Genomic DNA, 20,191 nt, shown 5'->3' on the forward strand with positions numbered 1-20,191 from the left:
CCCCTCCGGGACCTGAGCTGGGCCCACTGGAACTATTGGGGCTGGAACCTCCTCCTCTAAATCAATTTGAGGCTCCGCCACTGGTGTTGCTGCTCGGGGCTGAGCTCTACCACTACCTCGGCCTCTAGCATGGACTCGGCCTCGCCCTCTGCCCCTAGTGGGAGTTGCTGCAAGGGGATCGGGCTGCTGAGTGGTAGATGAGGAAGCGCGTGTTCTTACCATCTACAAGAACAGAGTAGAAGTTCAATTAGCAATTGAGGAACAAATTTGCACGACAAGAAAGAACAAATGTGAGATTTTCCTAACTCTGTATACTTTGAGGGATAAATACAGATGTCTACGTACCGATCCCTCAGACTCTACCGAGCTTGTCCGTGAGTTGTGAGACCTATGTAACCTAGAGCTCTGATACCAACTTGTCACGACCCAAATTTCCTACCCTCGAAAGTCGTGATGGCGCCTACTAATGTGAGCAAGACAAGCCAATCCTTAACTACTTACTTCATTAACAATTACTTCTTTTAACAATTATCAGTGATAACATGAAAGCAACGGAATCAAATAATTATGTGGAAGACTTAAATTAAAGAAGAAGAAACAATAATGCGAGAATCAACATATGCCTCTACCCAAGAACTGGTGTCATATTACTTACGGACTTCTAAGAGTAATAAATACAACTGTTTGAAAGAAAATATAAACTGTTTGTCTCAAATACATGAGATAACAGACCGAAATAAAAGATGGAGGAGACGTCGGGCCTGCGGACGCCTGCAAGGCTACCTCGGTGTCTCACTGGACTGAAGGCTGGCTCCCGCGCTACTGCTGCTGTCCAAAACCTGGATCTGTGCAAAAGAGCACAGAGTGTAGCATCAGCACAACCGACCCCATATGCTGGTAAGTGTCTAGCCTAACCCCGGCGAGGTAGTGACGAGGCAAGGACTAGACTCTAAATAAACCTATGCAGTTATACAATATATGGCGGAAAAGTAAACAAGTAATAAGCAGCTAAAGCTAGGAAAGGGAAACATGCTTCGGGGATAGCAGTTAAAAGAAAATAATAGGGAATAATAAGGAAGCTAGCAATATAACTTCTATCACAAATGAAGAAAATAAAGGCAACTTTCACTTTCAGTTTTATCTTTTTGCAGGCGTGCAACCTGATCCCATTTCTCGAATATCGTGGTGGGCGTACCACCCACTCCCATTTTATTATATTTTGTGGTATGTGTACCACCCGCTCCCATTTCATAATATCTTGTGGTAGGCGTACCACCCGCTCCCATTTCATAATATCTTGTGGTAGGCGTACCACCCGCTCCCATTTCATAATATCTTGTGGTAGGCATACCACCCGCTACCATTTTATAATATCTTCTGGTAGGCGTACCACCCGCTTCCATTTCATAATATCTTGTGGTAGGCGTACCACCCGCTCCCATTTCATCACACAATTACAAGAAATCCCGGCAAGGGAACATAAGCGATATAATAACCTCCTGGCGAGGGAACAAAAGCAATATAATAGTTTCCCCGCAAAGGAACAAAGATATCGAAACAATCATCCCGGCAAGGGAGAATCAGCTATAACCAATCTTAACTTAGCTTGTACTCAGCCCAAATAATGACAATGCTCAAACATAAATAAGATCTGCGAGGATAGAACAATTCTTTGCGCAATATAGAAGATCATTAATTAAAGCATCCGAAATGTCATTTAAGGACACAACCACTTTCAATTTAAAACTCACGGTCATGCTCTACACCAACGTATAGATACTCGTTACCATTCTTATACGTCGTACTCAACAAGAAGTAAGTAGCAAATATGATTCCACTCCTAATACATCAAGCTAAGGTTATACCAAACACTTACCTCGATGCCTCGAACACCACTCAAGTCTCAATTATAGCTTTACCTCTTGATTCCACCACCAATCCGCTCGAATCTAGTCATAAGTTACTTAATTACATCAATAAGTGCTAAATGAATCAACCCCAATGCATGAAAATGAGTTTTCACAAAGTTTTACTCAAAAAGTCAAAATCACCCCCGGGCCCATGTGGTCGAAACCCGAGGTTCGAACCAAAACCCATTTACCTAGTCCCCCACGAATCCAAATGTATAATTTGTTTTAAAATCGGACCCGAAATTGAGGTCCAAATTCCCAATTTTAGAAAACTTAGGTTCGACCCAAAACACTCAATTTCCCCATGAAAATCTTTGATTTGAAGTTGAAATCATGTTAGAAGATGTTAAGAAGTGAAGAAAATGAGTTAGAAATCACTTACCAATCGTTTTGGAGAAGAAAAGTTGTTTAGAAAATCACCTCTTACATTTTGGGGTTTTGAAAAGTGTAAAAATAACTGAAATTCACGTGAATTTATACCCCTCTGAAACTCCCTGTGCGGACCGCACAAAAAGGACCGCGACCGCACAGGCCTCCCTGAAGACCTGCAGATCATAGCCCTGTGCGAACCGCACAAAGCCGACCACGGCCGCACAACATCCACCGAGGACCGCTCAAAGGCAACCGCGGCCGCGCTGGCCCCTCCATGGCCGCACACGATTTCTCGAGGACCGCGCAAGAGGGTTCAGAGACCTGCAATATTTCCGGAACCTGCAACATCTGACCTTTTTAAGCCTAAGGCATCCCGAAACCTACTCGAAACTCACCCGAGCCCTCGAAATTGTAACCTAAGTATATACACAACCTCACAAACATTCTAAGAACATATTCGTGTAATCAAATCGCCAAAATAACATCATGAACATCGAATTAAACCTCAAGATCAATGAATTTTTCTGAGATTTCCTTTTAAACATCAATTTCCCAATTAGGGTCCAGATCATGTCAAACGACGTCCGTTTTTAACCAAACTTTATAGGAGTGATTCGAAACATATATAAGACTTGTATCGGGTGCCGGAACCAAAATACGGGCCCGATACCATAGTCTTCTAATCAAATTTCATTTCTAATTTCCTTAATTATTTTAATAAAACAATTTCACTCAAAAATTTATTTCTCGGGCTTGGGACCTCAGAATTCGATTCCAGGCATACGCTGAAGTCCTATATTTTCCTACGGACCCTCTAAGACCGTCAAATCACGGGTCCGTTTACCCAAAATGTTGATCGAAGTCAAATTTATTCATTTTGATATTAAAACTTAGCATTTTTCACAAAATTTCATATTTAAGCTTTCCGGCTACGCGCCCAGACTGCGCACGCAAATCGAAGCGACTCTAAATGAGGTTTTCAAGGCCTCAGAAGCACATAATTTGTAAGAAAACAGGTGATGTCCTTTTGGGTCGTCACACATAGTAAGTTGGACGAAAAATCTTATCTTTTCTCTGGCCTAAAACAGCTCCAACTGCTGTATCACTAGCATCACACGTGAACTCAAAAGGTTGGTTCCAATCAAGGGACACAACTATAGGGGCAGTTGATAATTTTTCTTTAAGGGTGTCAAAGGCTTTCATACAATCACCTAAAAATTCAAACTTAACATCTTTCATTAAAAGGTTATCCAGCAGTTTTGAAATATTTCAAAAATCTTTTATGAACCGTCTATAAATACCTACATGATCTAAAAAGCTTCTAATGCCTCTAACAGTTGTAGGGGGGGGGGGGTAATCCTGCTATAAGATTAATTTTAGCCTTATCAACTTCTATCCCTTTTGCAGTGATTTTATGTCCTAAAACAATTCCCTCAGTAACCATAAAATGATATTTTTCCCAAGTAAGAATTAAGTTTGTCTCTTCACATCTCTTAAGAACTAAGGTTAAATGGTGAAGACAATCCTCCAAACCCTTGCCGAAGAGTGTGAAATCATCCTTGCAAATTTCAAAAAAAATTTCAATCATGTCATAAAAAATTGCTAACATGCAATGCTGAAATGTGGCAGGAGCGTTGCACAAACCAAACGACATTCTCCTATATGTATATGTTCCATGAGGACATGTGAAAGTTGTCTTATCTTGATCTTCTGGTACGATTGATATTTGGTTATACCCTGAATAGCCATCAAGAAAACAATAAAACCCATATCCTGTAATTCTTTCTACCATTTGATCAATAAATGGCAAAGGAAAGTGATCTTTTCTAGTGGCATCATTAAGACGTCTATAATCTATACAGACTCTCCATCCTGTGACGGTCCCGGTAGGTATTAGTTCATTATTTTTATTTTTTATCACTGTCATACCTCCCTTTTTTGGACCTAAACAGGACTTACCCAAGGGCTGTCTGAAATAGGGTAAATAATACCTACCGCCAAAAGCTTTACAATCTCCTTTTTTACCACTTCCTGCATCGCTGGGTTTAATCTCCTTTGGGGTTGGACTATCGGTTTGTAGCTATCCTCCATGAGGATTCTATGCGTACAAATTGATGGATTAATCCCCTTCATGTCTTATACAGTCCATCCCAAGGCTCCTTTGTGTGCTTTTAATACTTCAATTAATTTTTCTTCTTGTTCTATAGTTAGAGAAAATGAAATAATTACTGGAAATAACTCATGCTCAAGATAGACATATTTCAAATGAGAATGGAGAGTTTTGAGTTCAATTTTTGGTTGAACTTCTTCTAATTGCATGTCCCCTTCCTCATAATCTTTTTCCAATAATTTTGCATCACTTCTGATAGTCGGATCTTCATCCTGTGTGGTGCCAAATTTTGCTAACATCTTTTCATTGAGTCAGAAATTAATTGATCATCTTTAAATTCATTTATAAAATTATTATTCATGTCAATTGAAAAGCATGAAGATGATGTATCATCTTCTGAGAATCTTAGTATCTTTAGCATATCAAAAATAACTCTTTCTTCATCAACTCTTAAAATTAGTTGTCCTTGATGGACATCTATGATTGCCCTGCCTGTTGCAAGAAATGGTCTACCCAAGATAATTGGTTCATCAGGACACTCCTTCATTTCAAGTACTATGAAATCTACAGAAAAAATAAATTTATCTACTCTTACAAGCATATTTTCAGTTATTCTCTTTGGTCTCTTAGTACTTTGATCAACAAATTGAAGTGAAACACCTGTGTCTTTCATTTCACCAAGATCTAATTTTTTAAAAATAGAAAATGGCATTAAATTTATTGAAGCTCCAGAATCACAAAGTGTTTTTTCAATGTATACTCCTCCCAGAGTACATGGAATGGTAAAACTAACTGGGTCACTGAGTTTTTATGGTAGCTTATTTTGAAGTATAGCACTGCATTTTTCGGTAAGCATTACCACAGAAACTTCTTCCAATTTCCTTTTGCTTGATAAAATTTCTTTCAAAAATTTGGCGTATGAAGGCATTTGCAATAAAGCATCAGTAAAAGGAATGTTAATGTGAATTTGTTTTAAAATCTCCAAAAACTTTGCAAATTGATTATCCAGCTTTTCTCTTTTCATCTGTTGTGGGAAGGGAATTGTAACAAGGAAAGAAGTCAAATTTTTAGTATTTGTTTCTTCTTTTTTCTTGGCTTCTTTCTCTTATGATGGTTGAGAGGGTGTCTCAACATTCTCACCCTTGCCTACTTGTTGTTCTGATTGATTCTTTTCTTGTTTGTTTGCATAGGGTTCATCAAGAGTCATACCTGACCGTAAGGCAATGGCCTTAAGGTGTTCTTTTGGATTTTTCTCTGTATTGCTTGGTAAAGGACCTTGAATCTTTTCAAACACAAGAGTTGCCAATTGGCTTAACTGAATTTCAAGATTTTTTAGAGCTGAATTTGAGCTTTCCATTTTTTTATTAGTAACCTTAATGTACTTGTACAAAAGGTCATCAAGACTTGGATGGCATTGTTGAGGCCTTTGCTGATATGAAGTTGCTTGCTGATAAGGCCTGAAGTTTTGTTGTCCACGATTTTGATTTTGATATCCAGGTGGACTCTGTACCTGTTGCTTTTGGTAGTTTTGAGAGTTTTCAGCACCATTTGCATTGCTTCATTGAAATCTTGGATGTTTTTGTGCTAATGGACTTCCAAAAGGATACGGCTTGTATCCGATGACAATGATCTGTTCATCATTTTGATTGGTTGCTTGACATTCGTCGTTTAGATGGCTTCCTCCACACAAGTCACAAGCCTCAGGCTGGCTTGGTTGTTGTGTATTTACCTAAAAAGATTCAATTTTTTGTGCCAAAGAAACAATATGTTATGTTAGTGTATTTAAAGCATCCACCTGATTTACTGTAGCAGCTTTCTTAGTGATTACACGCTCAGATGGCCACTATATGTCATTTTCATAAATTTCATTAAGCAATTGCAATGCTTTTTCTGTGGGTTTTCCCATTATGGAACCTCATGCAGCTGCATCTATTACATTTCTAGAAGATGGTTTCAAACCATGATAAAAAATGTACAACTGCATATGTTCAGGAATGTCATGATGTGGACATTTCCTTAACATTGTTTTCAATCTTTTCCAAGTTTAATAAACTGAATTAGTGTCAGTCTGCAAGAAGTTAGATATATCATGTCTTAACTTTGTTGTTTTAGCAGGGGAAAAAATATTTATTTAAAAATTTATGAGTCATTTGGTCACATGTGGTAATAGACCCTTGAGGCAAACTTCGTAACCAAGTTTTGGCCTCTCCTTTTAAAGAAAAAGGAAATAGCCTTAACTTAATTGCTTCAGGAGGCACTCCATTATACTTTGCAGTTTCAACCAATTCTAAAAAGTCAATTAAATGACTATGTGGATCTTCACTTAGATCACTGGTGAAAATGCAAGATTGTTGAATTGTTTGAATCAGGCATGTCCTGATTTCAAAGTTATTGGCTGCTACTAGAGGTTTCTTGACACAAGATTCACAGTTAAAGCGATCAGGTCTAGCATAATCCCTTAGGATTCTATTTGCTGGTCTTGGCGCCACTTCATCAAACTGCTCCTCTACATAAGCTGGTGCTGGAATTTGTAGTGGATTGTTATCATCTTCTAATTGGTGCTCCATTCTGTTACAAGTTATGTTTTGAGATGATATTTGTCCTTTCCTGCACAATCGCAAAGATTTTTTAATTTCAGGATCGTAATTGGCCAACGTTTTTGCAGAAGAGCGGGTCATAAACTATCTGAAATTAAAGTAAAATAAAGACAGTTCCTAAAATAGTAATAGATAATTTTAAAAATGAATTAAAAAAAATAGTACAGTAATATTATAGTTAACTAAAACAGTAAATTGTAACTAACCATCAAAGAAATAATATAATACTAATTATATTATATGAAAAACAAAATCAATAATAAATCAAGTATGTTGAAGGATTAAAGTACTATCAATTAAAAAAAAGTTGAATAAAATATTATTTTATAAAAATATAGTAAAAGTAATAGTTATAATAGTAATATAGAATAGTACAAAGGATACTTTTAGAACTAGAATAGTAAAAAAAAGTACTTACAATTATAATAATAATAAAAATAATAAAATATACTTTAAAAAAATGACAAATAAAAAAATGAGATTGTGAATCACAAAACTAATATATTATACTATTATATAGATGTTAGTACTAACAATAATAATATCATAATAAAATATAAAATAGAGTAGGTTGAAGTACTAACTATGAGGGATTTCTTTTTTCTTTTTTTTAAGTTGCTTTTTTACAATATTATATAGAATTGCTCCTAATAATAGTACAATTATGATAGTAATATGTAGGAGATAACATTTTGAAGGAGAAATTAACAATAATAATAAATTCTCAAATTAGTAATAAAATATTTAATCTGAAGTAGATGTGTGCCAATCCCCGACAACGGCGCCAAAAATTTGACGAAGCTTGTGTGTATAAGATTTTCCGCTCGTACTCTGTCAAATTCTAGTATAGTTTATGATATCGTCCCACAGAGATTGGACAATCTAAGCTACAAACTTGTAATATTTTGACTACTATTTGAGAGAACCAAATTGATGAAAGGTGTGTTTAAAATTATAAATTAAGACAAATTTCTTCCGAAAATTTTATATTTAAAAAGAGTTTGGAATCGTTGAATTCACTTGATATATCATTACAATAAAATCTTAGTTTCTTACGTATTTTCTAAAGAATAATTGCTTATTTCTAATACAATTATATTTTTACACTAAGAAATAAATAATTAATTAACACTCCGTGAGGTTATGTCAATTAATTGATTTAAAACTAGTGATGATTAAACTGATATATCTTGCCTGAATTGTGCTCAAGCGTAGTAAAAACTTCGTGAGAATAGTTTTACTAGAAAATCAATAATCTTGCTTTCAACAATTTCTCCGTGAGAATTAAAACTGAGAAAAGCAAGATTACAGACTTGAAACAATAATCTTACTAAAAATTACTTTGACTCTAATATTATGTGCTCAAGTATAGTAAAAACTTCGTGAGAATATTTTTACTAGAAAATCAATAATATTGCCTTCAACAATTCCTCCGTGAGAATTAAAACTGAGGAAAGCAAGATTACAGACTTGAAATAATAATCTTACTAAAAATTACTTTCACCCTAATATTCTATTCATCAGTTATTATATATTAAGTTTGCTCCGTGAGAATTACAAAATTAATATAAGAATAACTTAGATATAAAATATGTAGATGTGATAATAATGATTAAAAATCATCATTCCATCACAACATGAAATGTAAATAGAGTTTCAGGTCAAGAATGTATTGAAACTGAGATAGTATTATAATTATATCAAGCTTCATCAACTATCCCAACAAAAAGAAATTGCTCCATTATGAAGTAAGGAAAGCTAAAAAATACTTTCAAAAGACTAAGAATATTTTTACTACAAAGAGAGACTAGAGAAAGAGACCAAGATTACTCTTCTCTTTCTCTTTAGAAACTTAGAAAAAACTAGATAGGAAATTGTATACAAAGAGGGATGTTGTTCTTCTACAAACATATGCCTATTTATAGGAAAATTTCTACAGGCCTTGGTGAGAATTTGCAAGATAATATCAATATATCATATGGCCTTGATGAGAAATTGACATGGCAATTTGTCATGAAATTTTGGTGAGAATTTGCCATAACTTTTATATCTCTTGACTTTGTGTAGTCTTAGATGAAGTTGTCACGGATGTGTCCTTCTTCCTTGAACTGTAGGTTCTTTCTTTTTCTCTTTTTCTATGTATTCTTTTTCCTGTAAGAATTGTTAGAAAAGTGCGAGAATAGGATATAAATTGGTCATGTTGTATATCTAAAATATTATATTTTTTTATTAAAATATAAAAATAATTTATATCCATCAATGTACGCCACAGTTTGAGTCATGTTCAGCAATATTCAATGATGTCATGCCCCAAACAAACCATAAATATCAAACACATTGGGGTAGGGATTTAGGATTCATAATACATTGATTGAGAATAGGAGACAAGAAATTACAGCATGCTAAATAAGGTACTGAATTAGATACAGGAAATAGGCAGACAAGAAGGCAAGAATATCGAGTAACCATATTGTTGTTGATGCTGAAAACATAACTAGAACATACCAGTCAAAGAAGCAAAAATGCAGTAAAGAAAGGCAGTAGGACTTCGAAATATAGCTTTGGCTTTCAGCCAGCTAAACAGGCCACAGTACAAGTAGTAAAGCAAGAGAGAGTGTTTTTAATGTAAGTGTGAGTTTAAAACTAAAAGTGTTCCTGTGTTTGAAAAAAGAGGGATGTAGGGTATTTATAGTTTTGAAAACATGTGAGAAATAAGGTAATAAGTAAAGTTTCAATACAAATATGGAAATAATCAACAGTCAGAATCGATTAACCAAGTGATTCTCCTTTAATTAGGGAATCCTTGTTTCACGGCAGTGACAAGTTTAAAATAAGGAAAGAAAATCAGTTTGTAAGTCGACTGATTGTTGCCATAAAAGGAGCAGTAAAACCACTGAGTAAGTAATCAAGTCTAAATGCAGAAATATACTTATTCTGGAAAAAGATTCAGTAAGGCAAAATAAGGAAAGGAATCAATTAACTTTAATAGGCGAGTGCAATTAGAGTTCACAAAAGAAAAGTTTTGAATTCAGTCACAAGATTGAAGGTCAATTAAATAGGGAACCTCAGCATATAAATAGAGGGAACAAACCAGACATGCGAGGCCAAACCCATTGGCAAAAGAAACATCATACAACAATAGGCATAAGGTTCAGTAGTAAAGCAGACATTTGAAGCATAGTAGTCAAGTAGGTCAAGTCACATTAAATCGATAGTGGAGAAAATAAAGTATTAGAAACACGCGAAGGTCTCATGGTAGCAGACGAGAAAAACCTTTTGAAAAGCTAGGGTTTCAAGAATAGTTGAGTTTTAAAGATAACAAAAACCCATAATCAGAGGAATCACATAAAGAAAAAAAGGGTTCTGAAATAAAGAACTTTAAATCGAGTCAGGTATTCAAATGAGCTGTTTCAGACCCAAAGACATAGATCCTTCAACAATAGTCGATCTTAAAAGATGATAAACAAATAAATCAAACAGAAACTTAACCAAACAAGCACTCATCTAACAAACAGCTGAAAGAAAGTAGGGTTTTCAACATGCTAAATCAGATAAAAGAACAACATGAGCAACACATAGAAAAATCGGAAGCATGTTAAAGTCAGAGAAGATATTTTGAAATAACTTAAGAGAAAACCCCTAATCGAAAAAGATAAAGAGTCGTTTTGAAAGCGAAGTTAAAGAAACTTTGAGAAAATGCTTAAACGTTCAAAGCAAGCACAGATCTAAAGTAGATCTAAAAGAAATCAAAAGATCTTAGAGATTAGGGTTTCAAAAAACCCAGAAAAGGTGAGAAAGGCCCTGAGAGTTAACTATCTAAACAGGAGAGTCAAGGAACTGACTCGAGTGGCCATGGCTGGCCGGAGAAAGGTCAAGGATGACCGGAGAAGAGCCAAAAACTGAAATCGGACAAGGACTAGACCAAGCTCCTTCAAGGTCTGGCCTTGAAACCCTAGGAACGAACACATAGGAGCAATAGAAGGCTGGTACAGGTCTCAAATGACCACGGAGGGCCATGGATTAGGTAGATATCAAGGTGGGGTGAGAGGACGACGACTAGGGTTCATGAGAGTTTCAGAGAGAATTTGAGAGAGAAGAGGAGTTCAAGGGCGGCGGATTGTATCAAGTGATAGGGTTTTGGGGGTCGTTTGGGATTAATTAAGGTAAGGGCAACCGGTGGCCGTTGTTCTAAATGATCAACGGCTGAGATTTAAAAGGTTAGGTGGGGATCCGGGTATGGGTCGATTTAATTGGGTTGGGGGTCAGGTATGAGTAGGAATTGGGCCGAGGTAATTGGGTTTAAATTGGGGTAGAATTAGGCTACAATTGAAATAAAATCTGGCTAGATTTTAAATAGCCATTTTCCCCATTTATTTTATAAGAAATAGTAAATTAATTCCTGAAAATAAATTAAAAGTATTACAATGATTTGTAACACATAATTATCAATTTAAAATACTGGACTTAATCTTTATAGATATAAACGCAATTAAATCTTAAAAGGGGCTAATATTGCAATTATATACAATTTAGCTTTAAAATACTAAATGAATTTGTAAAAATATGCAAAAATTATATTAGCTATATTTTAGTATAAATATGAGAATACAATAAATGAATCACCAAAAATAATAATTTTGGGAATTATTACTGGGTAGTTTATGAATAGAATAGGGGAATAAATTGGTTTAAAAATCTTTAAAAATTAAGGAAAAATAATAAAACATATGGACATACTTATATATGCATACATATGTTATTTTGAAAGTATTTTGCGTATTGAAAAATATATAGGGGAAAATTGGGTATCAACAACAACTTGTGCCTCATTAGCACTTCAGACACTGCATAATGCAACCTTATCCCAATACAACCAAGCAACTTCCTGCTCTATGTACTGAGCATCTTTTCACCAACAAAAACTCAAGACATTACGTGATTTTCACACACCTATGAAGCATGACATCACTTTTGTCAAAATTTTCCTTTACTCGAGCCATCCTGGGTCTCAATCTCCGTAAGCCATAACTGATTCACCAGTAAGCCTCAAACTGGAACCAACATAGCACATAACCATGCAATCAACTAATCAATAGAAGACTCCCCCACTTGGCTCGAAGCCATAGGTCAAACACACACACAATAACTTGTAACGCATATACTTTATTGCTGTCATAATACCATAGTGAGATTTAAACTCAATCCTTCATAAGCTCGTGAAACACACACCATCTGGTACTTTAAATCTTCTACAAATCCCACATTCATCTTCGCAACAGTCAAGCCCACTCTCTTAAGCGGACCAAATTTAAATTTCAACATTTATATTTCACTTGTAAATGAGATCTTCTAATAGACAACATGAGGATCACACAACCTTAGAACACTTCGCAGGAGATAACCCACCTACTTTACCTCAAACTGGTATTTCTATATACCTTCCACCATCATGAACGTTACGCAGTCACTTAATCTTCCTGAGTTTGAACTCATACCACAACATGAAATTTACTTCACTCCCAATTAGGAAACATGAAAATATTCTTCACACGCCCACTCGGGGCCATACCTCAAATCGAGATGAAAATCAAGTACCTAATAGTTCTTCTATCCTCCAACAGACCCTTCTCGTCGTCTCCAAATCTAATGAATACACCTTGCAGGCATAACATACTCATCATGTAGCTATCCAGTCATTACTTCCCTAAATAGGGACACAAAAAACATATAGATCCAGAAGCATGCGGTCACGAAATCAACAGCTTAGGGCTCTAGCTATAGGCAAAAATCCGGCCTCAAGTCTTCTAAACTGGCCCAACATCAACACACCGAGATCACATCTCACCCCTTGATCGGGGAATCACAAGCCATCGATGCACATCTGATACCGAGCGCTCATGCGCGCATACGAACGCGTGGAAGGAATTCAAAGAGTTACTTTTCAAGCTGAATCAAGGACGCACGATAAGAATTCAAGAATGTGAAGTTTTTCCTAACGGTTCTACAGCCTCTCGGGGATAAATACTGACATCTCCGTACTGATCCGCGAGACTCTACTAAACTTGCTCATGACTCGTGAGACCTATGTAACCTAGGCTCTGATACCAATTTGTCACGACCCCAAACCGGACCCGATCGTGATGGTGCCTCTCATGAAGACAAGACCAGCCGACACAATTCCCAAATCAACATTTTCCAATAAAAGTTGTTTTTATACCATTTATAAACCAATAATCTCATAATGAACATTTAAAATAAAAGTGCGGAATAATTACACAAGCCCGACATCACTAGTCATGAGCATCTACCAAAGTCTGAATACAACAAAAACAATCAAAAATGTACTACGTACAATAACGAAAATGAGAGGAGGAAGAGGTTCTATGAACGTCGTGCAACCACCTTGCTAACTCTGATGACTCCGCGTCTGAGCAATCAACACCCGCTACTGGGTTCCAAAATACCTAAATCTGCACACGAGGTGCAGGTAGTAATGTGAGTACTCCAACCTAGTAAGTAATAAGAGTAAATAAAGACTGAGCAGTAGGAAACAATGAATCCACATTTATGATAAACTCAATAAGTACAACAGGCTTTCAAATCAGAATACGAGTCAATCGCCTCATTTAAAATCCAGATTTTGGTAAAAAAATTACTTGAACATGCTTTCCAACAGTTTCAGTAGGGTTGAATACCATTTATAATAAAAGAGATGAAAACCATAATAGGCCCCATCGGGCAAAACATAGTTCGTATACAGTCCCTCGGGCAAAACAGAAATTTATACCCATTTCATAACATAAAAACTTCAGTTTGAATGAAAGTTGTTTAAAGCATTTGTTCAACATTTTCAATAAAGGCTCGATCTAAAGATGAGTGAAAGCAGTAATTAAATCAACACATTCGATAAAAACTCACTTTGAGGAGGAGTGAAAAATAGTAGGTTCATAAATAGGCCCCTCAGGCAAAGCATCACTCATGTACATGTATGTCTATAGCCCCTCGGGCAAGCCTCTCAGTCACTCGAGACTCAATTCTCATCAATCAGCGCTCACACTCAATAAGTACCATATAGTAACCGCTGCGGCGTGCAGCCCGATTCATATATCGCTGCGGCGTGCAATCCGATCCATATATATAGTCGATTGCGCTCACTGGGGGTGTGCAGACTCCGGAGGGGCTCCTACAACCCAAGCGCTTTATCGTTGCTGTGTGCGGCCCAATCTAACATATCGCTGCGGCGTGCAGCCTGATCCATATACATATCGATGTCACACACACACACACACACACACACACACACACACACACACACACACACACACACACACACACACACACACACACACACACACACATATATATATATATATATATATATATATATATATATATATATATATATATATAGCCCGATCCATAGATATATAATCCTCACAACCAGGCCCTCGGCCTCTCTCACTCATTAACCTCACAATCAGACCCTCGGTCTATCTCAGTCATCAACCTCACAATCACTTGAACCATCAGTAAAATAGGGAACTCAGCCCAAACAGTTTTCACATTTTAAGAAGTAAAGTGATAAAACCAGATTTAAACAATAAATAGGTAAAACAGAGGATATGCTTTCAAAACAAATAGAGTGAGGAAAAATAGTGAAAGTGCCCCTAGGGGTCTAAACAGGTCGGCACAAGGCCCCAAATATGGCATACAACCCAAAATATAATATCAATCTCTAAAATATGGAATATCATAAGATTTCAAATCAAATACGCGACTTAACAGTCGTACGAGATGGACCAAGTCTCAATCCTCAACGGTGCATGATTCCACGCTCGTCATCTAGCGTGTGTGTACCTCAAAGTAGCACAACGATGTGAAATCCGGGGTTTCAAACCCTCAGGACAACATTTACAATCATTACTTACCTCAATCCGGTCTAAACTCTAGCCCGTGATGTCTTTGCCCTCACGAATCGACCTCCGGATGCTCCAAGTCTAGCCACAATCAGTACATAACCATTAGAATATTCTAAGGGAATGAACCCCACTCGAAAATATTCAATTTACATCAAAATTCCTGAAATTGCTCAAACCCGGCTCCCAGGCCCACGTCTCGGAATCCAATGAAAATCACATCAATAAAATCCTTATCCTATAGCGAGTCTATACATACCAAGAACATCAAAATCGGACCTCAATTGACCCCTCAAATTCCCAATTTACACTCTCCAAATTTAAGCCCTAATTCCCAATTTTAGGCTTTAAGTTCTACATATTTCATGATTAACCCAGTAAGAATCAACATAGGATCGAATATAGAGTTCAAAAATCTTACCTCCAAGTGTTCCCTTCGATTCCCTCTTCAATCCTTCTCAAAAGCTCCAAAATATTGCTCAGCTATGGAGGAAATAGACCAAAATCGTGAAACTCACTTTTTAAACATTCTGCCCCGTGTAAAATTACCTTTTTCACCAACGCGGTCCAAGCTTCGCGTTCGCGAATCACAAAAATCCGTTGACCAAAAATTCCCTTACGCGAACGCGACTCCAGCTCGCGAACGCGAACTGTCCGCTTTCCAAACCATCGCGAACGCGACCTCCTTACGCGAACACGAAGCACAAAAGGCTGGGACCCCATCTGTTTCTACTTACTCTATGCGAACGCGACACAGGCCACGCGAACGCGGAGAATCAAACATCACAACATCACGAACACGACACACGAAACGTGAACGCGAAGGGAAAAATTCGCGCCTCAGAAGAACACCCTTTGTGAACGCGGGTCCCTAATTGCGAACGCGAAGAACAAATTGTCTGCAACACTTCAGCTGGTTTTCTGCAATTCCACACAACATGAAATGGTCTGATAGACCATCTGAAACTCATCCGAGGCCCTCGGGACCTCAACCAAAGATGCCAATATATCCCATATCCTCATTCAAACTTGTCCCAACCTTCGGAACGCTCAAAACAACATCAAAACATCCAATTCACACCGGATTCAAGCTTAAGAAATTTCAAATTCTTCCAAATTACGCTTTTGATCAAAAATCCAACCAAACCACGTCCAAATGACCTGAAATTTTGCACACATCAAAAATGACACAACGGAGCTACTGCAACCTCCGAAATTCCATTCCGACACCTATATCGAAATCTTACCTATCAACCGAAAAATGCCAAAATCTCAATTTCGCCAATTCAAGCTTAAACCTCCCACAGACTTCCAAAAATACATTCCGATCACACTCCTAAGTCTCAAATCACCTAACGGAGCTAACCAAATTATAAAAATTCCGATCCGAGATCATATACAAACAAGTCAAATCTTGGTCAAACCTTCCAAATTTCAAGCTTCAAATTGAGAATTGTTTTTCCAAATTCATTCTGATTACCCTGAAAACCAAAACCAACGAGTCACATAAGTCATAATACATCACACGGGGCAAGTCTTGCCCATGAATTGGCGAGCAAAGTATAAAAGCTCAAAACGAACGGTCGGACCGTTACAACTTTACCCATAGCAATATACTCAATGACATCCCTCATCATACATTTCCACTAATAGTGTGGGCAAATTGTCTTGTACATCTTTGTGCGAGATGAAAAATCCTTTGAAAATTGCCTCAACCCTAGGTCCCTAGCTCCAAAAATAGGTGAAAAAAATTTGGGTACGAAATGGAGGCTATTTAATCAAAAAGGCTAAACTCAGGGTGAAATTTTATCATGTTGCGTTGCGCCAGGTAGATCTGCATTTTTGCTGGTTTCAAATGTGACAGCATTGCAATCCTTTAATAAAATGGTCATCATCTTTTGTATAAATATCCGAATGACGAATGATTTAAACCTCTGGAAACTAGAGTACTCAAAAGACTATAAATTTTTTTTTTGTGTGTGGATCATCTCCAAATTAGTTAATAATTTTGGGATATACGCTTGTGAAGTCAGGCCAAATGCAGAGGCCATGTTTCAGTAGCTCAAATATTTTTCAAACTTGCTCCAAATGCGTAGAAACGCTCCCGGGTCTCTCAAATCCTAATTTGAATATACGTACAAGTTCAAAAATACCATACAAATTTATTGAAAGCTTCAAATCATGAATCCAATTGTGTATACCATAATAGAGGGGTAATGTTGCTATTTTAGCCTTTCAACCTTTCAAATAACTAGGCAATATTTCAAATTCTTCCCAAATCCTTCGGGACCTGAACCATCCATATCCCCATGTCATAAAACACTATATGAACCTACGGAAAGTCTCAAATCAAGAAGCGAGGCCCTAGAACTCAAAATGACCGATTGAATCGCTACAACTTAAGCATTTAAACTATTTGTAATGCATGCTCAATTTCATAACATGTTCCCAGAAATTTTGCTTGATCATCTGTGGATATAAAGACAGTAACTTAAACTATTTAATGGCTTAAGTAACTGAGAGCAACTTCCTCATTGATATCTTAGAAATTTTGATATTAAAACACAGGGGAAATAACACGAAACACAGAAAAAAATGATTTTGGAAAAGACAAATAAAGATGGAAAAAATATCTCATATGAGAGGATAAAACCAAATAGTACGAGATTGAAGGCTAGCGGGTTAATTTCACACATGGTCATATAACTATGGTGTTTTTTCACTAAAGTAATATAACTTTGTTTTCTCACACAAAAGTCATATAACTATGACTTTTTTTCTGTAAAGTCATATATCTTTATTTTCATACAAAAATCATATAACTATGACTTTTTATGACTTTTTTCACTAAAGTCATATTACTTTGTCTTTTCACACAAAAATCATATAACTATGATTTTTTTTACCAAAATCATATAATTATATTTTCTCACACAAATATAATAAAACTTTTACTAACTCACAAAAATCACATTGATCGAAAAATATAATTTTCACTAGTATTTTCTTATTTTGTAGATTTTATTTTCTTATATCCAGACTAATAAATAATAATCAAATAAAAGTAGGAATGACTCAACCCGACCTGGCCCACCCGACACAATACTCATATATATAAATTAAAGTAATACTAAAAGTGAATAGTAAATCCTTCAAAATATTATACTTCTATTGTTTATTTTTCTTTTCGAGATTTTTATTCAAATTTATAGCATTTTTATTTTAAGTGCTCTCTAATTATACCTTTTATTTCTTTATTTTTCTTTATCAGAATCTCATATATTCCGAATTGAATTTTTTATGGGGAAATAATTCACTTTAGTAAATAGGAATGACCCAATTTTTAATTTATATATATGAGTATTTGGTCAGGGTGGGCCAGGTCGGGTTTAGCCATTTCTATTTTAATTGGATTATTATTTATTAGCTTAAATTCTATATTCATTTAAACAGGTACACATAAATTTAAACTTGAAACTGAGGGAGTATTATTTTAACGAAACCTATGCAGAAGTGGGGGCAGAAGTGGGGGCTTAAAACAAAATGGAAGTCAACATTTTAGCTAGCTGTATATATCAACCATTAATTTAATTAGCTTCTACAAGGAATCTCGTGGTAGCTGACACGGAAGGAATCATTTGCTCGTGAAGCCACTCATGCACTACTAATTAGATAAGTCTTCACTCTAAATGTCTAAAATTCTTATTTAAATAATAGTGTGATTTTTTTGTTTGTTTCGATCTCAAAGTCTTTCTAACAGGTCACCTATTCTTCTTTCTTCTTTTTCTTAAAGATTTTAAATGGTATTCTTGCATTTTCTTATGGTATGATTCAATTTGCACATAAACCATATGTGCACGAATACAAAATTTGCTCTATTCTCCATTGTGAACAGATCATTTAGTATTACTATCAATACTTTCTCCTTCTCGCTTCTATTAAAGGTGGATTCAATATTTAAACTATATGGATTCAACTTTTAAGGTTTTTAATATTAAATCTATTATATTTTTAAAATAATGAGTTCATACATACTATTACAATTTTAATGAGAATTTATACGCATAAATTTTTATTCAACATCGAATGTTATAGGTTCAATTGAACCTGTCACTGACACTATATCCGCCCTTGGCTTCAGTACCACTCCTCCAGCTAAATGTAGAAATTAAAGAATATAAATGAATATTGGAATGAAACGAAGAGGTGCCCCTACTGGCGCAGTCTAGAAGGAAGGAGGAAGTAAATCCTTACTCACAAGTTAATATATAATAATAATTGGATTCACAATCAAACTATTTATACAAACTTCTCGATACATACAGAGTTTGACAAGTATTTCTGTAGATCTTTTTAAATACGTATACAATTATTTTTTAATACGGATCTACGCTTTGAAGTTTATGTAAATTTCTTAACACATATCCAGGATTTGGATAAAAGGTAATGAATTCACGTGAATATATAGTACACACTGCAGATCCGCCCTTGCTAGTTGCATTTGAATATATCGTCAAAAATAATATTAGAATGATAATTAATAATAACAGGGTACGTAGAGCCTCAAATAAGTTAAAAAGGAGCTTTTAACTCCCTACACATGTATGACCTAGTAACGTGGGAAACAAAAACTTCAAGCAAAATTCTTTTTGCACATTTAAGTATGAGTTTGGCTTTTTTGAGGGAATATATAGAAGCTGGGATTATGATAACTTCAGAATTCAGACTATTACTACCAATAATTGCGAAATAAAACAGTAGATAACAAGTAAAGATAGAAGGAAATACAAGCTGTACAAGTAGCTACCAACTAAATCCGTACAACCTACAGCACAAAACTGTCACGACCCTAAAACCGACCCGATCGTGATGACGTCTATCATGAACTAGGTCAGTCGACACAACTCCGAATTAATCATTTAATCAATAACAATTATTTTTAAGCCTTTAATTAATCAGATATCTCATAATGTAAGTCTAAATGAACAGTAGGGAATAAATACACAAGTCCAACATCGGGGTGTCACAAATCACGATCATCTACTAAGATCTGAATGCAAAGAAGAGTCTGAAAATATGCTAAAACAATCTAAGGAAAGACACGAGGGAGAAGAGCAGGGCTGCAAACGTCGGGCAACTATCGTGCTAACTTCGATGACTCTGCCCCTGAGCAACCAACACCCGCTATCGGGTTCAAAAAATCTGAATCTACACACACGGTGCAGGGAGTAATGTGAGTATGCCAACTCAGTAAGTAATAAAAGTAAATGAAAGCTGAGAAGTAAG

The 20,191-nt window shown here is 36.0% G+C and overlaps 1 protein-coding gene across 1 annotated transcript; it reads right to left on the bottom strand.

The window, feature by feature from the left end:
* Positions 1 to 5,950: 5,950 nt before the first annotated feature.
* Positions 5,951 to 6,959, bottom strand: LOC142175136 (uncharacterized). Its single transcript, XM_075241708.1, has 4 exons — positions 6,565 to 6,959; positions 6,329 to 6,425; positions 6,188 to 6,235; positions 5,951 to 6,121 (listed from the first exon to the last, which is right to left on the bottom strand). The coding sequence occupies exons 1-4, from the start codon at positions 6,957 to 6,959 to the stop codon at positions 5,951 to 5,953; spliced, it is 711 nt and encodes a 236-aa protein (XP_075097809.1).
* Between the last annotated feature and the right edge of the window lie 13,232 nt (positions 6,960 to 20,191).

The sequence above is a fragment of the Nicotiana tabacum genome, chromosome 21 (assembly GCF_000715075.1).
Source record: "Nicotiana tabacum cultivar K326 chromosome 21, ASM71507v2, whole genome shotgun sequence".
Taxonomy (NCBI): domain Eukaryota; kingdom Viridiplantae; phylum Streptophyta; class Magnoliopsida; order Solanales; family Solanaceae; genus Nicotiana; species Nicotiana tabacum.